The following is a 25400-nucleotide window of genomic DNA, read 5'->3' on the forward strand; positions in this document are numbered from 1 at the left end:
TAACATTCAGATTTACAAGCTATCCAGAATGAGTCAAGATATGGAATTACTTCTACCAGTCAGTGGCACAGGCAGTCTGTTAGCCTTTGTCCTAATGTGCAAGGCTACTTGTCAAGACCACTAACCTATTTCAAGAAAAAAATCTGACCTAAGACCTTACAATACCCTTAATTGATCAAACAATTTCATAACTAGCCATCACAAAAAACACCTGCCAACAACTACAGTTACTCTTAATTCTGTAGGCCTTTGTATCATCCATTATTGCTATGAAAAATGCTTTTTCTTTAATGAAGCCTATTACAGAAGTTCTGGTAGATAACGTGGAAGCCAAAAGGATTGAAATTGGAAGGACAAACAAAAAAAGAAGGATTATGGAATACACAGATTTACTTGTGGTTAAAGAATATAAACTTGGCGACCTTCAGCAATCAGGTTTCTGGAGTTGCAAAGAATTTGTTCTCAGAAAAAATCAGATACGTTACCAAACAAGACTTAGCCTGAACAGGGAAGACCCTCATTAAAGTTTTATGATACATAATTTTATTATTTTGAGGCATTTGTTACAAATACCCAACCTTCATGTCATTCTTTCACTGACACCATAAAGATCCAAAATAGATATATAGACAAAAGAGAGATAAATGCATTTCATATTTTTTCATTATGTATTTATTCTACAATAGTTTCATAAATTACTAAGTTTGTATAACCTAATACCTGAAAGGTAATTTAACTGTGCCTTGAGATTCCTCTGGAGGGCTTACTTTAATGGTATCTATTTTGAACAGCATTGAGAAAAACAGTTGCAGTTTTATATTTTTGTTGGAAAACCAAGCCTTGAAAGAATTAGGCACCTTTACAGCTGAATTTACTACCCAAGGTGTAATTAGAAGGAACCATCAACACATTAGACAATTATTTATTTATATCTAGCAGAGTCTTATATAAAAAAAAAATAAAAAAAATGCATAAAAAATTTTGTCATGAGACTGACAGATTGAATTTTCATAGAAATGTTTTACACTGCGTCCCCTTGTAGGATGATTTGAATCGAATTTTACAGACACTAACTCCATTTAAGTTGCAGTCACTAACCTTACATTAATTCAGCACCAGAGAAGGATAGGCTTTCTGGTTGATGTTATATGTGCACAAATTCTTTATGAATTCTGTTGTGATGTTTTTTTTTCATTTCCAGGAGTAAGTTAATCATGAGAAAGTCTATTTGTTGTAAGATCCCCCGGAACCAGCCACAAAGAACACAGTGGCAGTAGTTCCCTAAGGTTTAACACATCAATCAATTTAAAAGAGATCATAAAAACATTCACATTTTTCAAGGGAATTTATGGAAATTGTCTTTTTAATCACGGAAAGCTTTGTGGGCACTGGCACTGAAAGTGTTCTGCTTAGAATTTTTTAAGGTACAGTGATGGAGTCATGCATGGACCTCCACTGAATTCCAATGGCAGGTCTTCCCTCCCCAGCTCTAGATACTCACTAATGGTTGCACAGACAATCAAACCACACATACAAAAATTATTGCAGCCTCAGACATAAACCCTCTAAATATGATTGAAAAGGAAAAAGCATTATTCAGAGGGAGCTTTCCTTATGCAGTAAAGACTTACTTCCCTTTTCCTCTTCCCAGACTTACTTTCACTTTAAATAGTCACTTTTGCAGTAGTACCCTCATTTTGGTTTAGTCTATTAGATAAATACAGTATATACTGAGAAACAGAGTAGCATACATACAATGTAATTTATTTTTTAATGACATGAGGTTTTTGTTAAGTTTATAGTTTAATATATGCAGTTATTAAAATGGAATAGTGAAGTTAAATTTATACCTCAAAGGCAAAATTACCCGAGTATTAATTCAGCTAAATTACTTATTGCTAGGGATTCATCGTGCAGTAAGTTGTTTATGGACATGCCCATAAATTATTATGTTTGTCAGCTACTGGAACATCTCATACCATTCTTGATATAAGCTGAGCTTTATTACTTCATTAAGTGAAATTCTTATGACTTTTTTTAACATCGTGTATGTCCCAGTTTATCTATGAGAAATTACTTTGCACAGTGGATATACTCCATCAGCGCAGGTATACAGGGCAAATCAACCAATTTAATAATGAAGATGTTCCCTAGCCAACAAAATTACAAAAGATCCCATCAAAAACATTTCCAAAACTATTACTTTTTGGATTATCTTTGCTCTGTCTCTGCCAAGACTGACAAGATTTCCTCTACCTAATCACCAATTTAGCTCAAGGACAATAGAGGAAAAATTCAAAAATGCTGGATTAAACAGGAGGAGGAGTTACTACTGGGCTGTCAGCAACTGCCCTCAAGGGAAACACTGACAAAGACAAAACCAGAGGAGGTTTTTCTGCATTCTCCTAATAAATATCGATACCGATGACCACGTTCTAGATTTAGTGACTAAATCCCAATTCATAGACAAACCCCTCCGGAAATAAAAGCAAGCAAATGAACTTTGCTCACTACAATCGCACAAGACACCACATGACATCTGCTGGAGAGTGCTGGAAGTGATTAATATTGTTTGCTTTGTTGAGGGGACAGTTTCCAGACACCAGTAGGTTTTGTAATCATGCCCTTTCCAGCAATTCCAGCCCACCTTACTTCAACTGTTCTGTAACTGCTTCTGGGTAAAAACCTACCATAGAGAAAATACATTATTCACACTGATTAATTTAGTACATGCATATAAGCATGAAATAGCTGACCTTACTACCTGTCTCCCAAAAGTCCCAGAGCAAAAAGAGCACACATAGTTGGACTGCCAAGTGGTATTTCATAGAGGGAAAAAAACCACAAATAAACCTACCACAAAAACCCACAAAAAACCCCTACCACCACAAAACCAACCAAAACCAGATTTCAGGCTCCAGACAACACCCTCAAGGAGGTCAAAGTTCAATCAGACCCAGCTCACCCTGGCTTAACTACAGCTGTCATAAATTCATTTAATGCAATGTTTCTGGAAACACATACAATGAATGAATTTAATGTATTCATTTTGAAGTTTCTTATTTCTGTGCCTTTCACTTTCATTGGCACAAAAAATATTGAGTTCACACAAAATGGGAAAGCAGAAAAAATAGTTCTATTGCCAACTTTCAAAAACATTCACTTCTTTGAGAGATAAAAGTACAAATGTATTAGAAATGTAAATGCATTCACATCCAAAAAACTAAGATTGTTGAAAAGAAAAATGTCAAAGCTGGTGATACCCAAAAAATACAGTTCCCTCTTTGTTTTGGGGGATAATAATGAGTCAAAAAATAGAAATCTGAAGTTGAACCTTTCTATGAGATACAAAGGTTATTAAACGTAGATTCACCAGTGAAAACCTGGAAAACTGGAGACTAGTAAGAGTTTAAGGAAGGATTTTCACATTGCCATGAATTACCATTAGCCAGTAGAAAACTGCTGCTGGTATATAAATTACCTCCCTTTATAAAATAAGGTGGGGCCACTCTTTACCATTACCTTTCATTTTAAGTAAAGCAGTATTTGGTGCTACTGGCACTAAGGCAGAGAACAAAAGATCACTCAGTTTGCAACTCCACACCAGTTAACTAGTCAGGTTTTATATTTACATAAGTTGGCAACATTTAGCACACTCCCTGCATTGTTTTAATGTATTGAGCCCTTCTGGCAAGCAGTGCACAGCAATAATATCTAGATACCATCTACTCTAGATTTAAATACCGTGATAGAGTCACAAATACGGATTTTCTTGAGCAAGGTCCAAGATGTTCCTGCTCAAGAACCTTCTCTGCAGCTGAGAAGAAAAGCAGAAGTCATCTTCTTTGCCCTAATGTATATTCTGCCTCTGCTGGCATATGACATGAGATCCAACACATAGATAAGAAAGGAAGGAATACTACTGAAATACTTTTATCACTCTCAAATTAAACATGCAGACAAGATAGATAGTAGGAAAATCATGGAGTTACAGTACTACAACACTGTTTTTAAATAGCAAAATGTGTTTGTGTAAATAGAGTTATAAAATATATTTAATTGAACATATGAAAAATAATCAGGACTATATTTAATAGTAAAAACATCTTCTTGAGCAGGGAAATTAACAAAACTGTATTTTCTAAGAATTTGTGTCAAACTCCCCAGTGACCCATTGCTATTCAATAACCACAGTTATTGCCTCTGAATGTTCTTTCCCATCAGCAAAAACACAAAGTATTCCCAAATTCCTCCAACGTTGCTGGAATAACAGCTGGGTAATAGACAGTAACTGCCATAATTTCTTCCATGAAATGCAAGCATTTACTGGCCAGGCCACTGGGCCATTAGCAGTATATAGAGAGAGCTCATGCTGCAATCCTTCCCTTAGTGGGTTAGTAATTTTTGTCCTTTTCCTGCATCTGTAATATTCAATGTTTTATGACAGTTTTATGAACCCAGTATTCTAAAGCCCCTGATTTTAAAATTGATGGAGTTGGTCAGTGTTTTCAAACCACTGGAGGAGGAAGGGAGGAAAGATGAGCAAATGAACAGAGAGAATTATAGAAGTCTTGAACCCTCAGGAACCACACTAAAACAAATAAATCTTTTTTTTTCCATGAAACATACAGTAAAATCATACACTAGCTCACACATTTTCTGACTATAAACATATCCATATACTATAAACTACAGAAAATTTTCTCATGTATACGTGAAGTTTATTAGAATATCTGCAATTACAGTAATATTTGCTACAGTAATACATAATGTACAGGTCCTTGGACAGAAAAATATTCATCACATTATCCAAAAAAAATTACCTTGTATGTTAGCTTGTTCTTCGTATAATTGTGCACCCATAAAATTTTATGAGTGACCTTTCCCGCTTGGCAATCTATCACAATACAACCCTGTGGCAGAGGTTTCTTCCCTATTCCCTTAAGATTGAAGATATTTTCAGTGCCAGCTGTAACATTTCGTAGAATAAGCCTCCCCTATGACAAAGAAAGCAGAAAAAAAGTTTCAGCACTGTACAAGTCCCCTTTGGCTGCCAAAGCAACTCTTTTAGTTTATTAATCTTATATCTAGGTGGAAAAGCAAGCTTACAAGAAAGTGCTCCTATTGACTTTTCTAGTTCTTAAGTAAATTCCATTGCTAAACAGAGAACAAAACCAAAAAAACCAAAAGCTTTTATTTTTAGTTTTTGTAAATTATGACAGTTAACAATATAAAGCCTCCATATTTCTAGATTCTATAATTTTTGGCTTCTTCTTGAAAAACAAATATCAAAAAAAATATGTTCGCATGCCTCCTTGTTTCTCATATAATATTGAACTTCAGTCATTGAGCATTTCCACCTGTCCTTCACCTGGGGGAACTGGGAATGTTGAGCTTGGAGAAAAGGAGACTCAAGGGGAACTCATTACTCTCTACAACTACTTGAAAGAAGGTTGTAGTGAGGTGGAGGTGGGTCTCTCCTCTATGTCTCAAGTGAAAGGTTGAAAGGAAATGGTCTTAAATTGTGCCATGGGAAGTTCAGATTAGTTAGAAAAAAAGGTTTTACTGAAAGAGTGGTTAGGAACTAGAATTAGCTGCCCAGGGAGGTGGTGGAGTCACCTTCTGTAGAAATGTTCAAGAAGCATCTGGATGCAGCACTTGGGCTTTGGTTTAAGGGTGACTGTGGTGGTGCTGGGTTGTTGGCTGGACTAGATAATACTGGAGGTCTCTTACAACCTTGGTGATTTTGTGATTCAACTAAAATGTTCTCCATAATCATTTGCCATCAAAGGATTCAAGGCTTTTGGCTTTTAATAATTTTATAATACTGGATTCCTAAACTACATTACATTTGGCTGGTAATGAAAGCAAAATGGTTACTTATGTTTTACAGAATATTTTGGAGATTTTTTGTCTTTGGCAATTCACACATTTCAATAGCAACCTGCAGTTAAAATCTCTCAGCTCTTATACAGGCAAAACTACAAATACCGCTTCTTGCTAAATGTGTCATAACCTTTGCTCTGCTCTTCATTTTAGCATCAGAATAGTGATTACTCTGATGGCAAAAGCAGCTGTGAAGTGGTGCCTTAACTTGCAAAAGAAATTATTTTACTAAATAAAGTACTCATCACATAAATTCGTGATGTATGCACGCAACGAGAAATACTCAATCTTACCACTTTATTGCTTAGGCAACAAAATACAATTTAATATATATATTTAAATTCAGACTAACACAATGTATATTTTTGTGATAAAAGTTCTGAATCTTTACAGAACAACTGTAGGATTTAAGGACTTAATAGAAATGAATAGAAATGAAGGATTTAACAGAAAAATAAATAAAGAAGAGATGATAATGAGGGGTGGAGAAATCTATCACACCTAATCTTAAGGTTTGCAAAATTAGTTCATTTGGGTGTTACTTCAATTAGTAGGAAATCTTTCCATTTCTTTCTCTCAAGCAAATGCTTTAATATTACTAACTGTCTAAACGCTTTCATAATTTGGATACTGATGGTAACTTTACTGATAGAAGCATCCTTTTTGAATGTTGAAACTAATTTCCCTCTTACCGTAGTTGTATACTCAGCAGCAGGATTGAACGTGAGAGGATAAAGAGCTGTTTCACCTACACCAACATTTATTACAGGAGGGCCATAAAACCCCTCTCCTTCCAACTTTGCTTCAAGTTTCCAGTCCACACAGGAAGTATTACTCTGAAATAAAAGCAAAATGTAAATTAGACTATGGATTTAAATTTTTTAATGTGCATTTCAGCTTTCACTTGCAGTTATCACCACATCAGACTACAGTATTCATTTGCTCAAAGTACTGGCTCAGAGCACCTTTGGGGAGAATAAAAACAGTGTATTTTAAAAATGAATTAAACTAATAATAAATCTCTTACTCCAGGCAGCCAGAAGTACAGCACCCATACTATCAGTAGCAATACTGTCAGCAGGAATACTCATTAGAAAAATATGAGCATGATCTAGCTAATGGTCAAGATGGAATTCGTAAGTATCATCATAAACATTTAGAAGTATCTTTATAGTGCTGTTTAATGTTAGCCAAAATTCCGTTCCTTTTCCATCTGTAAAAAAATCTTCCTGTACCTCTTTGAAGTGCTGATGTGGTGTGCTGGCCTATATTGCCTCATTTGACAACTGACTTTATTACAGGATCAGTCTTGCTAACGAATTAAGAACTCCATCTCCAAAGGAGTATTTACAGTCCTGTGTTCTCAGAATCTGGTCTTTCAAGAGACTAAACTACCTTAAAGAATGCCTGTCCTGAGGAGTATGAAAGCCTATTTAAGAAACATGTTTATCTTGCATCCAGATGTGTCACGAAACTGCTTGGTTATGGTAGAAAGTGAGATATTTTGTAATACATGCTTGAAGGTTGCATAAAAATAGTCAAACTAAAATAATGCTGTTCAGACTCCTATTATTTGAAAGAACCAGACAACTAAACATCCAATTGGAAAAAAAAAAAAAAGGCTAACATCCATCTGAAAGAGAACATAAACTGCCATTCATAAGCCAATATACATGCCTTGTCAAATAGAGAAGATTAATCTGACATGATCTATGAAAAGAGAGGATACTCTTTTCACCCATAATGGTCTTCATCTGTGGAAAATTTTATATAAGCATCAGAGATAAACAGTGGATTGAGGCACTAGAGATGATACTTCAGTCCTTTTTTCCTTCTTTGAAAGTGTTTCAAGCTCAGCACACTCAGTTTCAGAAATTAAGAACCTGTGGTCATCAGAAAGACCTGCAGTATCTTATATATAAGGTTTGATTAATATCTAAGATTAATGCTTAATTTTTAGTTCTTTAGAGGTAAATTTCCCAGTGGTTTAGCTTGTATGTCTGTTTGGAATTTTGAGGATTGTGTAGTGCCTCAGTCTTTCAAAACACTTTTATCACCCTGGTCTCCAAGTCTGTAATAACCAGAATTACATATCTCTTGTAGAAAACACAAAAGAAAAAAAGTAATTTGCTGATATCCTCATGCCAAGGATAAAATGAAAGTGAAAAGCAGGCATCAAAAGCGTTTTTTTATTCTCATGTTTTTTTTCTCCACAATATCAGGAACAGTTTTATCCTTTTGAAAAACAGCTTGACCAGTTTTAAAACTGGCAGGTCATCACTCTGCTAGTTTTGCACTTTAAAAGGTGGGATAGAGGAAAAGCATCATCATGATTGTTCTTAGGTAAGGAAAAGAGGAAGACAGTGAAAATTTGGGGGCTTAAATTGTTTTATTTTTAATGATTTCTAGTGCCATTGGTATCAGATACTTCCTTTATCCACACTAGTGATTATTACACCAATATGTGGAGCAAGTAATTCTTCTTAATCTCTAACACAAGAATTTATTTAGAGAAATTCAGTTGACAAACATGGCCACTTTGAAATTCTTCTGTAATAAATCTTTCTAACACAGCATGAATTTTTCTAAAAGTATCTTCTAAAGAAAGTTCTACTCCCTTGTACTTGTTCACTTCTAATCACTTAATCACCTAATTCTTACCGGATCTCTGCTTAATGCAAAATTTTATCCAAAGCCTGTTAAAGCAATAAGAAATACGACTAATGCTAAGGGAGTTAGAATTTTCTCACAGAATGGTAGGTGGTTCAATCCAAGGTACATAAAAAGGCTCCATGTATTGGACCTATACCCAGACAGGCTGAAAGTGATGGATGGAACGATTACACTCATCTCACACTTGGGAGAATTACGGAAACTTCAAAAGATCAGCCTTAACTCCCATATTTAAAAAAAAAAACCAACAAACCAACCCCAATCACAGATCTCAGATTCCAACTGCGTTCTTATTCTGCTTCTGTCATAATTCACTGTGTGGCTTTAAGCAAACCACTTGACAATTTTATTTGCTCCATTTATAAAGTGTTCCACCTAACACACAAGTTTGTCTGCTCACGTCTGCAAAAAGTGCTTTGAACACTAAATATTTGGTTCAAGAAACTACGTGTAGCAGATTGAACAACCCCATCCTCACTTTCACTATGAGTATCTGTCTTTCTCCATAGAATATTTCAAAGTTGAACAATTAAAATTACATATACAATAGTGCTAACATAAAAATGTGCAAAAATTTCTGATGGAGAAGCTCCAACTAAAATAAGTGCATATAGAAATGTAAAGTATCTAACTCCTTACAAGAATAACACATTTCTTGTACTGAACATGAAAGAAATCTTGTGAAAAGAATAATGTACAGTCACAAAATTAACATTAGGATGTAAAAGGACAGGAAGAACTTCGCATTTTTATATTTGTTTGTCCATCAATGTTTAATTTTGCAAATTTAGGATATAATATTTTGAGCAGACTTTGTGATCATGTATATGCATTTCATAGAAAGGGAGAGACTACCATTCCCTCTCTCACACAGGCAGAGTACATGCTCTAATTGGGGTACTTCTTATTTCCTTGCTAAGAAAATGGGCAGGACTGAAAAGTATAAAAGCATAACTCCCCTGCATGACATTTAAAAGCATGTACTTAGGAACACTCTGAAGTGAAAAATAAAACCATCAAAAGAATAAAGCAAATCTATTTAGAAACTGTTTAAACAAGGTGGAAAAACCCCTTACGCTTCTGTGTTATGCATCAGTTGTTTTTAAGCTAATGTAACGTTCAAAAAAATCAAGTCTTAATAAATAAAATATTAATATGTTAAAATGTATTTGCAAGAAGAGTCAGCACTGTAATATAGTGCTTTACTTTTTTTTTCCTTTCTTTTCTTTCTAATGAACTAGTTCTCTGTCTACTCTCACTATTTGGCAGAACATCCACAGTACAGTCTTTCCTCAGATATTAAGTCTTCTTGTTTGAATCTGCCCCCACTCTTTTGACTACCAAATTTCAGAATAATTTCTCTATAAATTAACTCACTAGTATTCTTCAGTGGCTCTGCAATCAAAAAGTTCTATCAAGTACATAAACCAAACCGTAGTTCAAATCTCAGAAAACATTCAATTGGTTTTATCTCTTAAAGAAACTTTATCCCTTCTCTCACAGATTAAGCTCCTTCCCTATTTTTTTTTTTTAATTTTAAATGGGAAAAGTTATCTGAAATTTGACGAATAATTTTCTGAGGGAGATCATATTGAGATCATATTGCATCCATTTTCACTCTCTGCTCTTACTCCTCATGTGTCAAGGGTTTCCTATACAAAGTAGATATGATAAAAGTATAAACAATCTACTGTCTATGCTTACCATATTTTTTTAACTGTATGTAATCTAGTTCTTCTATTTTATTCCTCAACATCTCTCCTTTTTTTCTCTTCAGAAATAGTGCATTTATTCCCTAGGTTATACAACTCATTTTTTCACTTGTCTTGTGATAACATTATTCAGTAACAGACTAAAATTGCCAGAATTGAAACATTAGAATTAAGCCCAGCCAACTGTTAATTGAAGTATTTTTCCTAACAAGCTTTATATTATCTACAGTATGGACTTTGAGAAATAACACTCAAGTCAGTATTTACACACACTTGTGCATTTCACAATTGTGACTTTTAACAGTATTAATCAGGAATGTAGTTTTTTTTTTTAAATCCTAAATCTTAGTTTAGTTTGTAATAGTAAAGTGAACTTACAATTGGAATATTCTGAATCACTGACTGGTAAGCTGGAGTTAGAAATTCAAGCTCTGCCTCAACTCTGTCTTTACTCACTACACATTCAATCTCATAGACACGAACATCGCAGGGGGACTTCAGAAGAATCTGACAGTGGTAGGAACCAGCATCTGGAGGAGTGAACTTTATAGGCAGCCCAACTGTATCACTTCCATCTAAAAAAAAAACCAAAACAACAAAATAAAACAAAACAAAACAAAACAAAGGATGTTGTAAAGGTTTTCAGAAACATCGAATTCAGAAGCAGAATCTGAAGAGATTTCCAATAAACTTTAGGAGAGTCTTCTCAGCACTACATGCAGCAATTTCCAACAGGCAATGGAATTTTAGGAGTGCTACCATATAAGCATAGCCACATTTTTGGTTTCCTAAAAAGTGATATATTGAAGCATGTGAACAATATTTTCTATTGATTTTAGTAGTGCACAGAGAGAAGTATTTTAAAAGATTTCTTACATCTAGCAGAAAAGTTTAAAATATATGAATTTCTGTAAATATAAAACAGTAGTGTATTAGTTACTACACTTTTGTCAACAGTTACCACCAGAGATACCAGTGATAATACAGTATATTTGGGTAAGAGTAGCTCCAACAATTACAGGAATTCTGTTAAACGTAGTAGTTCTCACGATACCCCTTTAGACTTTTTCTGTGCTAAGTTTTGGAGAGTTTCTGAAATTGCAGGGGTGTCCAAGCTGAAACAAAATCACGAAAAGTCACATTTCCCCAGTCCACAACACATAAGGAAAACTCCCCACCATAATCTCTAGAGCAAGGAAGAAGCAATACAAATGCTGTCAATCTTTGCACAGAGTCAGATCTAACAAGACTCTGCAAAGGCTTCCTCTGTTCTTGCTTACAGAAAAGATCAGACTGCAAGCAGTCTGATCAGACTGTAAGCTTAAAATACAGTATTTTAAGCTCCTCACTAGCCCTTGTAGGACTCTTTCCTAAGGAGAAAGGAAGGTACATGAGGAACCTCAGTGACTGCCATAAAAAGAGCTCCCCACTCCCAAGAGTCTCCGAGAAACCAGAAACACCACATGGAGATTGCAGCTGGAAAAACTTCACTGTAGTTTTATATGTAAAAAAGACTGTTTGTCTTCACTGTTTTCCAAAGTTAGAAACCAATTCCTAAAGTTGGAAAAGAGAACGAGGAAAGTCAGATACAATATAATGACACAAGAGAACCTTACAAATAAAACTCCAAACAATTCACTTCTCTCTGAAGTGTAACACCTGACAAATTCTTGTGGAATTTTCCATTTTCTCCCTTATTTGGCTTATTTTCTGATGATATGTCTTCATTTGCAAGGCTGCTATTTCTATTCCACAAAGTGGTGCTCCCTGATGTATTCAGGTTTCATCTCAGAAAATGAACCCCCAGCTGAAGTTTTCTTGTGGTCTTATGTCATCACTGCTTCAGTTTTTCCACAAAAATAGCTGAAGTTCAACAGACAGATTGTACAGACTGACATTATTAATCTTTCAACATTACTAGACTATCAGAAAGATTATAAATTGCACCTCAGGTTTAACTCTCTCTGAAATAATTAATTTGTTCTCTTTTAAAGAAAAGATTAATGGCCTGGTAGTTTTTTAATTATTACTATTTTTTTTCCATTTTATCATTAAGTTATTATCCCTATGGGCTATCCCACACAAGTGACCTGAGTTTATCAGTTATGCAAAGAATGAAACTGCCTTTTTCATTCCTCAGTTCATTAGTATAGTCTTGTCTACAAGAAGTATTTTAGGATGTTGAAACAAAATATTTACTTAAAATTTAAACTACACATTTTAAATACTTGTATTTCAAAATAAAGCAGATGTTTAAACATGTATTTGAAGAAAGGTAATTCAGCATACTAGAAGTTCCAAAATATTTCTGTATGAGTTTTACTTTCTTGCACTAAATGAAAATTAGGGTTATCTTTCCCTGAGTTGGACCCATATTTGAAATGAACACTTTCAAACAGAAATGTCTCCTATAGAAAAATTTAAAAAGAAAACCCATGAAAAGAATATTCCATATTTACAGTATTTAGTTTGGCATTACTTTGGTAAAAGTATGGTTTCTTATGCATTTAAAAATACACTGAAGAAAAGGTCAGTTGAACAACTGAAATATTATGCTCAATTACAATGAATGAAAAGGAAAGTAAACAAATAGGTGATGTTTATTTAGCATGATAAGTATTTTCTACAATAAGATACGGTTTCTGAAGTGAGACAGGACCTCTAAATTGAAATTATTACAGAAATCACTTGTCTTTGAATTATTGGTGAAGGTCACTTTTTTTTTTTTCCTGCAAAACATTTTTCATGCTAATTTTAAATACCATAAAGTAAACTGGGCTTAGAATTGTCTCGGTGTAGCATGTTTTCTTCTTTCTAAGACTCATAAGATACTCAACAAAGATTAATCAAGGAATACATTTAAAGATTTAATGAAAATAAATCACTGTGTCAAAACTTGCCTAACAATTTCTGAGACAAAAATTAGTAACAGTAAGCAATGGGCAACATTTATGTTGTTTCTATGTAAGAGGAAGCAGAGCCTGCAAGCATTTCTTCACAGTGAAAAGTCAGGCAGAACAGTACAGGGTTTTGTTACAGTGATACACAGGATATTTACTGTTTGACAGGGAGATGGTCCATATGAAATCGGCCAACCATTTTATAGAATTATGTCAGAAAAACACCTGTGGGAAACATTTACTCAATCATATTGGGGTTTTTTGTGAGGCAGTTGTCAAAACAGGGGTATTTGAAAAAACAAAACTTTTAGCGTGAATAGCACACATTCCTGGAAAGCTAAATTACAGCACACAGACATTGGTCATGTTCTCTGGCAACTGCCATTTACTTGTGCCATTTACTTATTGCAAAAGACAATCTGATCATCATCCGGAATTAACAGTCCATGCCTTGTGGTTCTTAAAAATCTTATAATTCGTCATTTTAGGTCTACCTGACCTGAATTCAAAGTTACTCCTCTAACTGCATTAGCCAACAAACAGTACCTCTCAAAGAAAAGTAATGACAGTTGTTTTGACATTAAAATGTAAGAAAAAACATATTCTCCAAGTTTGTAATAAAAGCACTTCGTAGAGTGTTCGCTGTTTAGTCCTATGGCAAATTGTGGGAGGAGGGCATGAGTAAGAATAGAAATGAGACTCTTCCATACCACACTCTGTTGGTATAATTTCTGAAGGTGCAAAGTATGGGCCTTCAGCAGTCATCAACTAATTGCACATTATAATAGCTTTTGTTCAACAATGATGGTTCTATCTTTTTAGAAGTTCAAAGCTAAATTTCTCAGTGAACTTACCTCAGCCCCTGACACCATTCATGTGTCACAAATAAATGGTTAAATTAACCCGAGAACTGAATGTTCAGGTATGTACTCTTAGAAGGTTAAATAAGCAACCATTCTGACTTCTGTTTATATATCAGGTCTTCAAATGAGTTCATCTGAATTAAATCACTCTACTCAGTAGTCTTGAAAAAGCAACCATCCTTTAATATACCTTAATGAATGCTGATAGGTTTTAAATTTTTTTCTATCACTGTGTATGTTTATTTGCTGATTTGCTTTCACTTTATCTGAATACAACAGATTTGTACGTTTCTAAAAAACCTACTGTTTACAGGTTCTTTTTTTCACTTAAATACAATATATCATTACACATCTAAACAAACAGTTAAATACATTTTATCAACCAGAAAAGGAAGATCTACTGGGGAAAAAAAAAAGAACGAACACAGGTTTTCCTTAATTGATTTAAAACTGCAAATGGGAGACAGTTTTTTCAGTGCACTCAGTAGTCATGTTTGTGTGTCACATTCAGAAGCCAGTGAGGAGCTGTGTGTCACTACAACAAAGCAAAACAAAGAGATTCTTAGGGATTGGTTGTTTAGTAATCATTGCCCCCTAATATTTCTGAAGAATACTCACAGGCACTTTAGAAACAAGCAGTCACTACACCGATGGGCAACTGGAATGCTGCCAAGTAAAAAGTTTGCTTAATACAACTTCAGAAATATTGTAATGTTTAGGTGCTCTCTTAAGGTATCTGATGAATAGCCTCTACCAAAAAGGATTAGCCAAATTATAAAGAATTACATTGAGGAAATAATTCAAAGACTCTCGATCTAAAATCACAATGAAGTCAGAGCTAAGTTCTCTCTAGAATTTACACACAAAATTTACAAAAAAATTCAAAACTGATTCTTTGTTACCTGAAAGAAGTGGCTGAGAGATCTTTAAAAAATAAGCAACAGAGAGAAGACAGAAGACTAAACAAAATTTCCTACATAGAGAAGAGCTCAAAACTATTAAAAGACTGCACTAAATGCATAAGGAAGTATTACATGGAGAGAGAATCAAAGACCAAGTCTCTTATATTACTCACTGCAAAATAGTAAGTTAATGCAAAATTAGTAATGAAGGTTTTATAGTAAAAAGATATAACAAGAGCTAAGTAGAGACTTCTGTGGTGTGGTTCCTTTCTTTTTGCAATCTAGAATTCTCTGAGTAAATAAGTTTTCTTTTTGTTAAAAAAAAGAGAAAAAAAGTAAACCAGTAGTTGTTTTAACAGAAGCAACCAAAAAAGTTAAAAATATCTGAATCTATTAACTGTAGGAGCAATCATCTAGAAAGAAGAAAATATTCAACAATTCTTGATAGTTCCATAGAGAAAGCTTTTTCATAATTCACTAAGTAGGAAAGGAAAAAAAAAAAGAAAATTAATTAAAATAGAGAGCTCTTTTTGGACATTCTTTGCAAGTATAACAGCAGGGAGCCAACACTGTTAAATACTGTATTAAGAGGCAACAGAACTCTAATATTAGCTTTTGATATGGAATCTAAATTAGATCGCAAGGTGGAACAACATTTTTTCATTGAGAATGCATTGTGAGCTTTTATTTCTTCCTGGACAAGTTTAATGCAAAATAGTACAACCTAGCCATCAAAAAAAAAAATGTTTTTAATTCTATTTTCATACCTAGGTTTTTTATGTTATTTTTATAAACTAAGAAAATAAACCATATGGCATGGTAAAAAGCATTCTCAGTACATGCTTGCCTTAGAAAAGTTCATCAACATACATGATAATAAAATGCAGTAAGTGTATATCAGGACATGCTTGCTTAGGTGCATATCCCTTTGAAAATTAAAATGGATAAAAAATCTCATAGAACTGCATAATTTTTTTCATTACTGATGGAATATTTTTGTATATTTATCATTACATGACAACAGCCACTGGTATTTATTTTTGCAAGGCATAAAACAAAGTATTGATATGCTGGTACCAACATGCTGCTGAAATGCTTTTGAACAGCAATTGCTATCAATCATTTACTCCCATATATTTTCTTTCCTTTAAAACGCTTCTATCCAAGGGTATTGCTATCAGGTTTCTGCTGATAGTACAAGTGATAATCTAAAGTTCTTTGAAGACAGAAGATTGCAAACAAAAAAAAAAGTCTGAAAAAAAGAAAACCAAATAAATAGGAAGTCCTTCTTATAAAGTACTTAGATGCTGTGGTAGCCATGAACCATCACGTGCAATTATGTGCGATGCTCTGTCTCAGGAATTTCTACAGGTTCTTTTTTCCATTACTGAGAGCCATCCCCAGTGTCACCATACTATGTATTTTAAGGCACAGACTATTCCAGAAAATTCATTAATTTCCGAACTCTAAGATACATTCTTATTTAACACCAGATGACATATTACTGGATGTTTATCTTAACCCTACAATTTCATCAAATAATTGTTATATTAAGCCCTAACCTGACAGTTGGAGCAGAAGTGTGTATCTTAGGAAAGCTTCCACTTTCTTTTAAAAGACTGAGTGGTAAAAAGATTGTTGCTTCTATTGAGTTTGTGTCAGTATTTAACAAACCTCAAATTCACATAATTTTACAGGTATCACAAACTGTTTCATTACAAATCTCTGTCATGTAGAAAGTGTTATGCTTTCTGCAAAGAGCATTTCACAGTCTTTACAGTCAGATATATATTCCCTTTTTAAATACTTACAGGTAACCCGAGCAGGACCTCTTTCCCTCAGAGATCACTGCAAGATCAAGGTATTCAATCTTTCAAGACCTTGAAATAATTACTATAGAACTTGGCTGAACTCTCCCTCATTTGCAACCTTTTCTTCTGGATGTGATGTTCCCATAATATGCTGCCTTTCATAAAATAGTAATAACACTTTTCAATACCTGCACTTTATTTTTCCAGTTAGGCATTCATGGAGCCTCGTTTTTCAAAATTTTTTTGAAAAATTCCTTAATAAAAGAGCAAGGGAGCTGAAGTCAGAAAGACACGGAGGGGGAAGTAAAGTTGACAGCTTTAGTTCTCACTGTGTGACAGGTGCTCTGCTGCTTTGCAGATTTTTTGAATATTATGAGACATCACTTTTCAAAACAAAGCTCTCCCTCCCCTTCCAACCTATGCTATTTCATCTTTGACACATAACAGCACTCAGCATAAAATCCATGTTTTTCAAATAAACTCCACTGCCCAGTAAATTGTTCATCTTAGTTAAAACTTAGTTAAAGCTGGTCTTTCATTACCTGCTGAAAAAAACATATAGCATTGACTTTTGTATTGGTTTTCACAGTTCTACCCCAAATTGCATAGTAATTTCTTTCTTTCCCAACCATAGCAGGTGTTGTGCTGTTGGACAGGATCAGCAAATATACAGTAGATAAAATGTTTATAAAATCTATTCAACAAAGATAATATAATAGCTCTGACTTACCAAACATTCTCCTTACTTGCAGGAAGAGCATACTCACTTATACAGATAAGGTTTTGTAAAATAAGAATGCATGGCAGGAAATCTTGACACTGACACTCATGCAAGCAGATGTCAGAGGCCACCGATTAAAATCTAAATCATATATGAACATCCTGACTCCAAAAGGCTTCATTTTTCAATTAAGTTTGAAGCCTTTCCTGTCTATTCACATCTTCTTCTTCTAGGTAGACTCCAGATTTCACTAAATCTTCTGAATCTCAATTCTGACCAGAGAATGAGGCAAAGGATACTTCGATATGTTTTCTGAGGATTACCATCCTTCTTCACCACAGTAATAATTCTATTCGCAACAATATAAAAGAGGTCTTCCCAGTTTTATTTCACAGTACAAAAAAACCCTGCAGTAAATATAACTATTCTCCACTGAATTCATTATTGCAGCACAAAAGAAATGCATGCAGTGTAATATTTAAATCCCTCTCACTTTTTGCAAGACCAAAACAACTTTCTGCTAATACATATAGATAGTAGAAACAGCTATTCAATAGATACAGCTGGAATGAAAACTATTAAGATAAAGACATACATTATCATTTTTCAGAACCACATTTTGAAATAGAATCATACTCTAAATAAATCCTTTGTATGTAGGAAGAGTAAAAAGGAATGCTACCACTTAATACTTTTTAATCCCACTTGTGCCTCACTACCTGAATGATTAAGACAACCAAATTTAATTCAATTTTTATTATTATACAGCCAGTTAAATCATAGAACTGAACTCTGAAAGTCAACATAAGGAGCTAGAATAAAACCTGAAAATGTAAACAGTAAAATGAAAGGATAACTTTTTTTGTTGTTGCTGTTATTGGGCAGAGACTGCAATTTTGCTTTAAAAGATTAAGACTTTATTCATAAAAATAAAGCAACTCTAAGATTCAGGAAAATTTTTACAGCCCATAGACCATGGAATACTAGGAAGAAACAACAGAATTACTGATAATGCTTTTTTGAAGAACAGACTTAAGCCCACAGGAAATTGCTTTAGAAACACAAATAAATAAATAAATAAAATTCAAAAAACATTGAGTTGATTAATCCCACTGCTGAGCAAGTATATGAGATAATGTTTAGAAATCATAGAAAGAAGGAGATAAGGTTGTCCACAGGTCATGAAAAAATATGAATCCAAATTTTAAAATGCTGCATGTAATTATAAAAAATATTAGAAATTGTTACTAACATGAAAAGTTCACAATAATACACCATGGGCAAATGTTTTTATTTAGCTATCTGAAAACACTGAAAAGTATCATTCTGACAGTAAGAATGATACATGCCAAATAATAATTTAAAATTTAATTCTTAATTTTTAGTTGTTCTGCACTTTATTTATTGAAAAGTAGGGCAATGAAATCGTAACATCATATATATCTAACTATAGCCTACAATTTAGTCTACAACAGAAAAATACTGAGACCAGATCAACACGTCTCTCCCAGGCGACAAGCAAAAAGACCAAGGAAAATGGCCTCAGGTTGTGCCAGGAGAGGTTTAGACTAGATATTACAAAAAAATTCTTAGCTGAAAGGCATTGGAATAGGCTTCCCAGGGAAGTGGTGGAATCACCATACCTTGAAGAGTTCAAGGAACATGTAGATGTGTTGCTTAGGGACATGGTTTAGTGGTGAACACGGTGGTGCTGGGTTAACAGTCGGACTCGATGATCTCAGAGGTCTTTTCCAACCTTAATGACTCTGACTCCTTGGGTCACATAACACTGACACACTACAGGGGCTGTGCTTGAATTGCTCAGCAGACACATAGAATTCAAAGTGATCATGAGGTTGCCCTTTCTCTAAGCTTTCTTTTTGAGCACTGGAACATTTTTGTGGTTTGCCTTTTTCAAATTCTTTCAGAATTTCCATAAACTCACAGGCACGAGACCCTTCACTTCTGTACTAGCTCTTCTGCCAATACTGTGTACTGAGACAAGATCACCTACCCAGTCCTTATGCCTCTAATTTATCTGTAGATCTCATTGGCCATTTGAACATTAAGAAAGAGCTCCCACTGAGACAAAAATTTTGCATGACTGTCAGTCCTTTTCACTAACAACTGCTTTCCAAAACCATCCTCTCCCCTGGTTTAGCACGCAGACTCTTCCACATATACTACTACATGTTTGGTTACACTAAAATTCATAGTTTATAACTATGTAACAGTTCCAACTAACTTCTTTCATCAAATCTTTGTCATTGCTAACTCAACAAAGTCTTTACGTAATCTTTCAAATTATTAAAATGTAGTTTATATTTATTTATTGTTCCTAAGGACTCCCTTTCCAATGACTCTCCAGTAATGAACTAACAGCACTTTCTAAATCCATTAAATCTGGTCAATGTATTATTTTAGATCCATACACATATCCTGTATGATTTGGGTTTTGATCGAGATATCACATTGGAAGTAAGGTAAACATATTGTACTCCTTTTATCTATTTGATCTGCAATACTGCCAAAAATGTAATAAGGTTTTTTAACAAGATCTATTCTACAAGAAAATGTTTAAAGTGGTATTGATTTTTACCTTCTAATTCCCTTTTGGCAGAGTTCTTAAAATATTGGTTACACACTTCCTGCTACTGCAGCCTAAGAAATTCTGATACAAAGATTGATTTTAGCTAGCTTGCTTTCACATTTGTTTTTCTCCATAAATCTAAGCACTCTTTCAGATATTTGTATAATATCCCTTGATGGATAAAGAAGCAGCATGAACTAAGAGCAAAATAACTAATTCCTTACTGTAATGTAGTTTATTTATGACATTTTTGTAATTAATATTCTAATTTTTTCAGATGTATTCATTCACATTTCAACTTCTGAAATAATCTGAGAAATTGCTAAGCAACAGTGACCTACCAGCTGGTCACCTTTGCTCTGAGATCATGGTGGAGATCTTGTTATGTGGTCAGATCTGTGTGTGTAGATTTTCCTCTCTCCCCTCCAGCTGGTATTCCCCTCTTTGTCAGTACAATTCAAAGAACCTCCTACACTCATAGTCATTATGACTTTTATTTAGTTCACCTCTGCTTTAATTGCTACAAACACACACATTTATTTTTTAACTTGGCAACAAAAGAATTTCAACTGGGATTTAAATATTCTGTCACACATTAAATGTCTCAGCCTTCAACCAGTGTTACATCTATTCTACAATTTCTACTGACTGCTTGTCCTGTAGTCACTCATCAGTCTTGCTTCTAGTACTGCAACAACTATTGCTGCCATCTTCCAAAAAACACACCCTAAATGTATTATAGCACAGATACTGTAATTGAATAAGAATGTACCTGTAACAAATAGACTTGTCTGAACAAAAAACCAAAGAAATTCTTCATTACTATTATTCCAGAAAGAAACAAAACCCACAAGGTATCCACGAAGCATGAAAACAAATGTAGACCATGAAAGCACGACTGATTCCAGTGACACTTGGAGAAGTGAACTGCAGAAACCTGCAGAAGGACCCTACTGATCAAGAAAAGAACAGATGAAACAAAACTATGGGTGGACTGTCTATAATTCAAGTCTATTAAATCCACTAAGAAAACTACTACTTTAAGTAGTAAAACCAAAGATTATTTGTGTTGTTATCCATTACCTATGGGACATTACGTTAGCCATAATATAAACAGAAATTTTATATGGGACCATTTAGTTAAAAAAGACCTCTAAGATCACTGAGTCCAATTGTTAACCTACCACTAAACCAGGTCCTTAAGTGCCACATCTCCATATCTTTTAAATACCACCAGGGTACCCACCACTTCCCTGGACAATCTGTTCCAATGCTGCTTTTGGTGAAGAAATTTTTTCTAATATCTGACCTAAACTTCCACTGGTGCAACTTGAGGCCATTTCCTCTTTTCCTGTCACTTGTTACCTGGGAGAAGAGATTGACTCCCACTTGGCTACAACCTCATTTTAGGTAGTTGTAGGGAGTGATAAGCTGCACCCTGAGACTCCTTTTCTCCAGGAGACAATCCCAGCTCCCTCAGGCACTCAAGTTGTTGTTTGGGTTTTGTTTTGTTTTTCTTTTTTTTTTTACAAAATGTAACCTAAAGTGCCTTACAGATTTAAATAAAGCATTAAAAAAAAAATCCACTAGCAAAGCAGGGAACAAAATGAAAGCCAAGCAAAAAAAAACAAACAAAAAAAAAATTAAGATTTCAGTATGAAATTTAAGATACTAGAAAAATTAGAGATGACAGAGAGTGACCAAAGCTGACAAGACCACTCTTGAAGTCTAAGGCACAGCTCTTCACTGATGAGGGTCAGGGAGAAATGAGCTCAAATTCAAGATCTGCCACATAAACAGACGACATTAATTCTCTTTTCAAGCAAGTCTCCTGTACTTCTGTGCCTTTGAGAAAACCAAGAGCAAGCAGAAAGCACTGGTTTGAGCTCATATATAGATCTTGGGTAATGACAATAAAGACAAAGTTGAGGATTTGATCAATAGAAAAAGGAGAGAAAGATCATTTTCTGTATCTATTTAGAAAAACCTTAAAAATAAAATTATCGTGGCGAAAGAATCGAACCAAATTCTTCATCTTTGAGACTATTCTTACCTGTTTTCTGAGATGAAGAGTCTTTTGCTTCCAAATTAACTCTGGTTGATGGCAATACTGGAATAGAGAACTTATGAGGAACTTCAAAAAATTCTTTCATGCTCACTTCTACACTGTAATCCACGTACTTTGTGGGGTATTTACGAGGTTTCAGAAGGGCACATTTCTGCAAGTGAAGGAATAATGTATCCATATGGACAATCATCTCATAATATTTTCAGGTTAAGAAATGCAAAATTATAATTCTAAAATTGAATTGGTAATTAAGCAAGTTAGATAGCAATTTTTGAGGGATCCTTCCGAATAAAAACTGTCTTAAATTTTTTAAGACATCATGCATCTGAAACATTTGTTTAAGGAAAATACATTTTGAAATTTACACTAAACCCACATCCTCCTCAGAAACCAATCTGCTTGTCTTTATAGGTATTCAGGGAAGCAAAGGGGAGAAACGTATTTTGTATCAGTTGTAGAAAGATGATTTTTCTCTTACTTAATAAAGTTTCTGTGTAATAAAAAGAATGAAAAAGAAAAATAATTTTGATATTTGGCAAGGGATAACTATTAGCTGAATTAACTTTGACATTTTAATGTTGACAATATATTTTAGAAATTAGGGCATTTAGAATTAATTTTAGGGACAACTAAACTCCTCCTCTTGGTAAAAAGCATTGCTAATCAACAGCATGAAACATATTAGTAAAGGATTAGCACAGTATATTAAGGCAAGGTCAATATAAGCATATGAACCTCTTAATGAACTAAATTTGACTTCAGTAGGATACCATGACAAAAATAATGTAATGATTTAATACACTACTTGCTCAAAATTGCTATTTTCAATCCAATAACGCAGTATAATTGCAATGCTCAAGAGTAATTGTAAGTTGAACAAATTTCAAACCTGAAACTAGTCATGTATTTTTTACATACAAGTCTGAATTCATGACTGTTGTGAACTATCTTGAAGCAAGTGTAGGGAAGAGATAAATACAGAAATATTAAGGGTTTGGTAAGAAAACCGGTTTATTATCAAAATCTATTGTTTTAAAACAATGCCAAGACAGCAGGCATCACAGTATATATTTCAGTGGGCTAAGGAACGAAAATCCACTGTGGGAACATAAAAGTACAATTTAAAAGGTAAGCTGATTATTCTTCAAGATTACTACTAAGGGTAATATGGTCAAACTACTATTCAAATCAACAAGCCTGGTGTTCTGCTTTTGGTTCATGGTGGGTTTCTTTGTTTTTATTTTCTGTTTTAATTCAAAACTCTCATTCCCTTGCTGGTTTTAGAAAGCAGACTTACAATCTGCCATTGCTTTCTTTTGACCATTACTCTATTCTTTCAAAGTGTCAATAAGGTGTTAAAGTACATGTGGACTTTGGGAACCTGCTAAGTTTTAGTTGCAAATACACTTTTTTTGGGACAAATAAATATGGAAATAGATAATTATTCAAGATTCTTGTTTGATGAAGAACAAAAATTGTCATGTGAGTTAAAAATCTGAACTCACTGTTTACTAATTTTTATCATACAATACTGAGAGTTGACAGAAATTGCTCTCTCTCACATAAAAAATTAATAAATAAATCAATAAGTGCAAATAATTCAGTTGGTATATTAATAGCAAGTTCCACTTCTCTCTGATAGGACTGAAATGCCAGTGGGAAAAAGAGTTTTCATTATCACTTGTAATGGGAAGTTCCCAATCAAAAGACCAACACATATTTACCGGTTTAAATTTGACTTGATCTTCTGCATAATCAAATATAAATTCATACCTACACATGATTTTGGCAACTAGATTACTTTCCAACACTGAAATAAAAATCCAAAATGCTCACATAGTTTTGGTAAATTTTAATTGACAAAAATAATTTTAAGGTGACTTTTGGTGGAACACTGAACACATTGAAATTATAATTATCTTGAAGAGATATTATTTAAAAAAATCCCTGAAATACTTTAAGATCCTTGTTCATGCTACTTCATTTTTAAAGATAAGTTAGGAAAAAAGCCAGTTGGTTAGTATTATAGTCTATGAACATTTCAAATATTTCCTAGCTATGAACAATTCAAATATTTCCTGGCAAAAGTAAAGGATGTAAATATTTTTAATGAGAGACCTAGGGGAAAAAGAAAATCCTGCAAGCACACAGAAGACTAATTCTGTTGTCTCATAGGATAATATTTCCAAGAGAAAATGTCTCTAATTTTTAATATTTTTCAGGGCAGTGAGAGTTAAATTCAGATCTAAGGCTGCTGTGTTACAAGACAGGTTTCGGGTACTTCATCAATGTGATGGTTCGTGATATTCCAAATGTGGAAGTGTTATTACCATTTAAGAACAGAATTTCCATTCAGTTCCCAGGATTAATTACTTTTTAAGAATAATTTTTCTAAAAGTGAAGGGAGGGTATATAAACCATCAGAATTAAACCTGGTATTTTTCAAAGACCTATTGATTTTCCCAGGTATTTTCTTTGCACTTTTTAATGCAAAGGATGGCAGACACTGTTACAGAGTGCTGAGGCACCTTTCTCTTTCCTTGCATATTACTGTTTTCCAAATCCTAATTTAGCCCCATTTCTTCCTTACAGGAATTAACTTCTTAAACTGTTCCTCATGAATGAAGAATTTTATTATCTGTCTCTCAGAATCCCTGTGATTAATTGTGTTTGCCGTATCCCTTAATCCCATATCAAGAGATAAGTGATGTAATATAAAAGACACTGGTCCCAATTTAAATTCAACAAGTGGAAATCTGACCACAGATCCCTTCATGAAAAGTTCATTCCCACTCAAGTGTATCTAATGTAACTTTTTAATTACAGTATCTTCTCTGCTGAAGGACACCACGATTCTTTCTCAAAAAAACCCCATAAAAATTGTTTAAACTGAGCATACAACTTTTCCATATTCATACTGAAAAACACAAAAAATCCTCCTTGATTCCTGGGGGACTATGAAGAGCAAAAACTTTGAAGATCACACCCAGACAGGAGCAGGATGAGACTTTGCCACATCAGTCAAACAGCAGAAGCCACAAGTCTACAAGGCCTGTGCTCATTTTTCATTGATCAAAATCAAAACTCATCAACATCACTGTGGTGTACTCAGATAAAAATACTCCACGTTGCTTAGTCACATGGACAGCAGGATAGAAACAAAATGCACAATGTCCTAACAGCTGGAATATGGTAAATCTGGTGTCCACACTCAGATGAGCCAAGCATTCCAATGGAAACAAAATGGATCCTAAGGAAATACCTTTTACAGCTT

General features: G+C 34.1%; 1 protein-coding gene across 1 annotated transcript in view; it reads right to left on the bottom strand.

Annotated features, from left to right (window-relative positions):
• Positions 1-25400, bottom strand: part of CFAP47 (cilia and flagella associated protein 47) — a 277322-nt gene that overhangs the window by 140140 nt on the left and 111782 nt on the right. Inside the window, exons 45-48 of the mRNA XM_039380204.1 lie at positions 22112-22277; positions 10650-10846; positions 6579-6722; positions 4824-4997 (exon numbers count right to left, since the gene is read on the bottom strand). Of these exons, the coding sequence (XP_039236138.1) occupies positions 4824-4997; positions 6579-6722; positions 10650-10846; positions 22112-22277 (681 nt within the window). The remainder of the gene's footprint in view (positions 1-4823; positions 4998-6578; positions 6723-10649; positions 10847-22111; positions 22278-25400) is intronic.

This window comes from Pipra filicauda, unplaced genomic scaffold (assembly GCF_003945595.2).
Source record: "Pipra filicauda isolate LSUMZ 115617 unplaced genomic scaffold, ASM394559v2 scaffold18_size4552066_pilon, whole genome shotgun sequence".
Taxonomy (NCBI): Eukaryota; Metazoa; Chordata; class Aves; order Passeriformes; family Pipridae; genus Pipra; species Pipra filicauda.